General features: G+C 42.3%; 1 protein-coding gene across 1 annotated transcript; it reads left to right on the forward strand.

Annotated features, from left to right (window-relative positions):
- Positions 1–3,743: 3,743 nt before the first annotated feature.
- LOC138415844 (PRAME family member 8-like) lies at positions 3,744–6,752 on the forward strand. Its single transcript, XM_069544388.1, has 3 exons — positions 3,744–3,934; positions 4,355–4,927; positions 6,179–6,752. The coding sequence occupies exons 1-3, from the start codon at positions 3,744–3,746 to the stop codon at positions 6,750–6,752; spliced, it is 1,338 nt and encodes a 445-aa protein (XP_069400489.1).
- The last annotated feature ends 267 nt before the right edge of the window (positions 6,753–7,019 follow it).

Genomic DNA, 7,019 nt, shown 5'->3' on the forward strand with positions numbered 1-7,019 from the left:
GTGACTGAACAACAACAACTATATATGACAGTTTGAATCTGCCAATCCAAACCTTCTCTTCCCCATACCCGTCCCCACTGGCCACCACAAGTCTGCTCTCTGTGCATTTTACTCTGTTTCATTTTCATAGGTGGGTTCATTTGTGTCATATTTTTGACTCCATATATATGTGATAACATAGGGTATTTGTCTTTCATTTTTTTACTTACTTCATTAGTATGATAATCTCTAAGTTCATCTTCATTACTGCAACCAGCAATAGTTTATTCTTTTTAATGGCTCAGTAATATCACATCTTCCTTATCCATTCTTCTGTCAATGGACATTTAGGTTGTTTCTATGTCTTGGATATTTTAAATGATGCTGATATGAACACAGGAGAGCACCTATGTTTTTGAATTACAATTTTTTCTTCTGGGTATATGCCCAGGAGTGGGGTTGATGGATCATATGAGAATTCCATTTTTAGTTTTATGAGGAGCTTCCATACTGTTTTCCCTGGTGGCTGCACAATTTGCATTCCCACCAACAGTATAAGAGAATTCCCTATTCTTCAGAGGCTCACGGGCATTTATTAATTAGATTTAAAGTCCCTTTTATCTATCATTGAACTGAAGGTGCTAGACTGCAAGGGGATGAAAGGTGAGCCTTTAAAACAATGTTCTTTTTAGATCTCATAGAAGCTTTGATCCCATAGAATCATCCCAACCTTAGACTTTGAAATTTCAAAATTTCTACTAACATTACATGAAGTCTCTCAGACAGTTCTTTCTAACATTCAGGTTTCCTGTCAGCTCTGGAGGAGACAGTGGTCCTTTTGATACTGTCAGCTAAGTATTCTCTGCAGGGAGATGGGAAGATTCCCCTACTTGACAGTGACCTTGGTTCAGCTGCCTACAAATGGGGAAAATATGAGTTAGGTTTAGGTTTTCTCTGAAGGTTATCTTAAGTGATGAATATAAAGTGCCCACACGGTTGCTCCCCAGTTTGTGTTCAAAATCAGAGATGTTTATGATTATCATTGTTAGTAATCTCACTCGATTGTAAGTATTTATTGATGGCCTGGGATTTAATATGTCTATTGAGTAGAATCCAATTTAACCATGTTTTATGCAAAGGGCATTCAAACCCATAGAAGAAACATGGTGAATGGACTCTTCAGGAAAGTGACCGAAGGAGTGAACAACTTTCAGACAGTCATCACTAATGTGGCCAGAGGTGTACAAGAATAGTTTGGGCATCAAATAAATGGGGTGGGAGAGAGGCAAGGAAAATTTTTTAAGCTGGGTTTTCCTTTTATGGGTGCTGTTATATTCAAAATAAACTCTGTGTGATGCAGCCTTGGGTGGGAGTCATCCCTGATTGTGGCACAACTTGAAACACCAGATTCTTGACCTTGGGACCACCAGGGAAGTTCCCAGAAAAGTATTGATCTTAATGAGCACATAAACACAATTTTCTTTCAGTACCTAATGGAGTCACCTTGACCAGAATCTGTATTGAACTTAGCTAAGTTTGAAGAAATAGTAACTGTCTAAATACACTTATAAAAAGTGCAGATTCATGTTGATGTGTGGCAGAACCAATACAATACTGTAAAGTAATTGGCCTCCAATTAAAATAAATAAATTTAAATTTTAAAAAAGGGGGGCCAATAAGATTATAGCTTGGCTTCCATGACCGCTGGAAAATGGTTCAAGCTGCTAGCCATCTGGAAGCTGTCCTCAGTGAAAAAAAAATCTTAACCTCTTCTAATAGCACCTGCCCCTGGGTGACAGTGTTATTTTCCAGTGACCCACATTTATTTTCCTCTGGTGCCATGCTCCCGAAGAGTCCACAGTGCCCACCATTAGTAACTGTCAGTCTTGGAAGTGTCTGATCCCAGGACTCCACCTCTCCCTCTTCTCACATATTAGAGTACATCTTTTATTTTTTATTTTTTAATTTAAATTTATCATAAAGTAATTAGATTACATCTTTTAATGTTGTTTGCTGGACTGATCCTAAATTTCTGGGAGGAAACACCCTCCAAGATGGCACTGTCTCCTGGGAACCACCATATTTTCATTTCAAAATATCACCCAGAATAGCATCTTTAAATCTTCCTTTTTCTTAAAATAAAGGAGAAAAAGCCATGTATTTTACACTATTGGGATCATTCACAAGGTCCCTTTAGGAATACCCAGTTCCAAACTCTTCTGATCCACTCTTACATCTCACTGAGATTTTGACCTGTGCACCTTGAGAGAAGGCTTGGCTTAAGGCTAAAACTAAACATATTCCCCAAAGCTCTTCCTTTTTTGCCTGTAAAGGCTCACAATCTTCTATGTTTCCTACATAACGCCTGAGTGACAAACTGATACAGGGACACTTTTTTATTATTTTTGTATCTTTGGGGAATATCTGGACTGTTTTCATGAAGCTGTGTTAATTCTAGGACATTCTGATAATTTTGACTGGGCCATAGTTCCCCCAACAAAGTTGGTTTCAAGTTATTTTCTTTCTTGTTCAATGTTAGGAACCAATAAATTGTTCCATGACCAAACCCAGGGATATAACTGTCCATATTGGTGCATATCAACCAATGTTTGTGGAGTGAATCCATGTGTGAGTTCTTGATTCTCTGATCATTATTCTGTTTTCTGAATGTATATCTGATTCAGTCACCTAATGTGGAGAAAAATGAAGATCCAATCAAAACCAATACAATGGACATTCTATAATCTAATCAGGCACACCTTTTCTGATTTTGTTAGTAGTTGGACAGAGGGATGATGAGATTAGAAAGACCTGTAAAAGTCTCAGCCTCTCAAGAAAGGATGCAGAATCTTCTGACTCCTGAGTCACTGGCTGAGTCCTCCCAGGGCCTATGGTCTGAGCACCACACCAACCACATCACAGTGGTAAGTTACTGTCAGGACTGTTCTGACATCTTTAGCTGACCTTGAGGGTGGCATGGAACTCAAAATGACACAGAGAGGTTTTATGTTTTTTTTTTTAAATTATTTCTCTTTAGATGATAATATTTCAGGTTTTCATTGTGCCTCTAATTGTATTTACCCTGAATCCCAAATATTTTGATTCATGCTGTAGCAATACCATTTTCAGATAGCTTTACCATGATGATATTTCTAATGAAAATATCTGTAAATTTATTTTTTGAAATGCAAAATACTTTTTTGTGTGTACACCTGACATTCATGTAGGAGCATTTTTTCAAATTTACTATTCGCTGTAACTGCAGTAACAAGATGGAGGCTGTGTTGCTCCACATGACAGTCTTCTTCCCTTAGACTAAATGATCATCTGGAAGTCTTCCCCAAATAAAGTTTGGAGTCAACTTTCAGGCCCTTGGTAACCACTTCTCAGTGAGACATGAAAGAAGTGGATGTATCTGAATGTGCTAGTGGTTGAGATGCTTGTTACTGAAATCAGTAGGGAAAAAGCTACAGCTTTGTGCCCAATGAACCCACAGGATCAAAAGGAACAACTGAAAGGCTTCCACCCTTGGCAGTGCATAGATCTTGGACCTGACTAGCTTCTTCTAAAGGGTTGGGAGACAGTCTATGGTGTGCTCACATTTGCCCTGAAATGGGTGCTTTGTTGATTGGCATTTTCCACAGGATTCCTTTTGGCGAAGAGTCAGGATGAATGTCCCAACCCCACCCAGACTCCTGGACCTTGCAAGAACAAGCCTGCTCAGGGATAAGGACTCAGTCATTTCTGCTCTTGAGTTTCTACCCATGGAGCTCTTCCCATCCCTCTTCGTGGAAGCATTCCAAAGGCGACACATTGAGACCCTGAAGGCCATGGTGCAAGCCTGGCCCTTTGTCCGCCTGCCTCTGGGGGCCCTAATTGACCTGCCTCATGTGGGGCCCCTACAAGCAGTGCTGGAAGCACTTGACATCCTCCTTGCCCAGAAGGTTCCCTCAAGGTGAGCCTGACTTGGGGAACCTGGTAAAATCCTGGGTGTCCCAGAGAAGACAGCTGGGGTGAGGGAATGTGGGTGGCAAGGGATGGACCAGAGGGTTCTGAAGATGGAAATGAAGAAGGCTTGTCTCACTAAAGGAAATTCCTCTGGAAGCATAAGGGTGCTTGTAATGAACAGGAGCCTGAAATATCATGTACTTCTGCTAGTGATCCTTAAAGTTACTAGAAGTGAAGATTCAGAAAGGACAAGAAATGAAGCAAGATGGAAGAAAGTGAGTCAGAAAGTGAAGAGGGCAAGACAGCAGGTGACATCAGTAATCTGAAGTTACAGCAGAAGAGAGCAGTGTGAGCTTAATTTTTGTGGCTATTTTTTCTTTCTGGGTGGATTTTAATGCATCTCTACCAATCTCCTTTTTCTCTATAGGAGGTGCAAACTGCGGGTGCTAGATTTGCGGGACACTGATCATAAATTCTGGAGCATGTGGTCTGGAGCCAACAATCGTGGAGGCACAAGCTCAGGAAGAGCACCAGTGATTGAACCCAGCTCGATAACAAAGCAGCACTTGGCGCCATTGAGGGTTTTCACAGAACTTTCCCTGAAAAAAAGGACCCTGAATAACTTCCTTACCTACCTTCTCCAGTGGGTGGAGCAGAGAAAAGCTTCCATACATCTGTGCTGTAAGAAGCTGAAGATCTTTTCGATGTCAATGGAAAATATTGTGAAGGTCCTGAGCTTGGTGCAGCTGGACTGTATCCAGGAGGTGCAGGTGAATTGCACCTGGCATCTGTCCACCCTGGCCACATTTGCTCCTTTCCTGGGCCGCATGAGTAATCTGCAAAGACTCGTTCTCTTCCCTATCCATGTATCTGCCTTTAGGAAGCACGAGCAGGATCACATTGTGCAAATTACCTCCCAGTTCCTGAGGCTGGGCCACCTCCGGGATCTTCATCTGGACTCTCCCTCCTTTCTTGAAGGCTGCCTGGACCAGATGCTCAGGTGAGTGTGCACCACTGTCTGGGTAACACTGAACATAACATTAGAATGTCAAAGTCACTGTCACCTGAAGGGTGGTGTCCCATGACCACGGAAATAAAGATTGCATGCTAAACTGTTATAGTGGCTCTTGAAAGGGACACCTTGCTGTGAAGGTACAGATTATTGACTGGGATGTTTGGATCTGGCCCTGGAGGGTTTGTAATTTCTTCGTTCAGCAAAGGTGTTTATGTTCAAATGACTTCAAAATAGAGGAAATAAAGGGGACTCTGTGGGGGAATCACATCAGAGCAGAGCATTTCTGAAGAGAAGCTCTATGCTCACCAGGATTGTGGCCACAATGAGCTTGTCTTAAACTATCTGTCTGTATATCTTGTTTTTTTTGTGCTCCAGACAAGGTAATTAATATAAGGGAAAATTATGATTCTAGAGATTATGTTAATCCAGCTAAGCAAAATAGATAATAAAAAGTGATGGAAAATTTGTAGATGATCCAAGAATGTAAGTCAGCCCATTAGCCTGGCATCACATTTTATGTTGTAGAATCTTGGGTAAGTTTATTCTTTATGAATTTCTCTCTAGATCCACACCTGGTCAAAGATATAGGCATCTGGAGCCCAAAGTTGGACTGAAGGAATCCCTAGGTGAAATAATTTTTTATTTCATTCACCTAGAAATAAAATTCAGTGACGACCACCTTTGATTGAGGCTCTGTGTCAGGCTCTCCTCTGAGCATGTTCTAGTGCATTCCATTATACTCATTCATCCTCATAAGGAAGTGGAGTATGTTGTATTCTGCTTGATGGATGAGGGAGAGAACTTTCAAGATTCTATGAATTGACTCAGTCACATAGTGCAGGTGACAGGACTGAGCCTAGATTGAGACTGGGCAATCAGTGTATTGACCCCCATCAGATGGTCGGACTTAACTCTTGCCCTGAAGAAACCATTTGCCTCTCACATATAGCCACCATGGGGCTTCCCAGGTGGCACTAGTAGTAAAGAACCCACCTTCCAGTGCAGGAGACACAAGAGACTCGGATTGGATTCCTGGGTCAGGAAGGTACCCTGGAGAAGGAAACAGCAACCCACTCCAGTATTCTTGCCTGGGAAATGCCATGGACAGAAGAGCCTTGTGGGCTACAGTCCATGGTGTCACCAAGGGTCAGACTCAGCTTAGCAACTGAATATCACACCACCATGTAGCCACCTGGCACCCAGTTTCCAAGAACTAACTGTTTGGTGTCTCCCTAGGTGCCTGAAGACCACCTTGCACAACCTCTCAATAACTAAATGCCAACTTACGGAATCAGACTTGATCCACTTGTCCCAGTACCCGAACATCTGTCAGCTAAAAAGCCTGGAAATGATTGGTGTCACCATGACTGATTTTAGTCCTGAACTGCTCCAAGTTCTGCTGGAGAAAGTTTCAGCCACCATCCAGGAACTGTACTTAGACCAGTGTGGGATCATGGACTCCCAGTTTGAGGCCATCCTGCCATCCCTGAGCCGCTGCTCCCAGCTCAGTTCCTTCAGCCTATGTGGGAATCTTCTCTCCATGGCTGTCATGGAGAAGATGCTGCGACACACCGCTGGGCTGTCCTGTTTAAGTCAGGAGTGGTATCCTGCCCCTCAGGAGAGTTACAGCCCTCAGGGTGTCCCCCTGGAAGGCAGACTTGCTCACCTTCGGACTCAGCTGTTAGAGATTCTGAGAGACTTAGGCCAGCCCAGGATCATCAGGATTTTCCTAAGTCCCTGTCCTCACAATGGTGATGACTTATGTCATCATGTGGAGCCCATTATATACAGCTATAGTACCCCTGCCTAGGTGGTTCCCTGTATGAAAAGCTTTCTTCTGGGCACTTAGAAATCTAGGACCTGTGTACTTCATAACATGAAAATCTACAGTTTCAGACATCAGCTCAATGTGAATGGGCAAAGAAAAGATGATCCAGTGGAAGTTCAAGATTGTAGGGGGAAATGTAGACTCTGGAAAATGATGGGACTTTCAATGACATGGGTTAAATAGCATAAGAATACTGAATGTAATTTTCTGAATATACTTGTGATGTACATGTTGATGTTATCCTTGGGT

This window comes from Ovis canadensis, chromosome 12, assembly GCF_042477335.2.
Source record: "Ovis canadensis isolate MfBH-ARS-UI-01 breed Bighorn chromosome 12, ARS-UI_OviCan_v2, whole genome shotgun sequence".
NCBI lineage: Eukaryota > Metazoa > Chordata > Mammalia > Artiodactyla > Bovidae > Ovis > Ovis canadensis.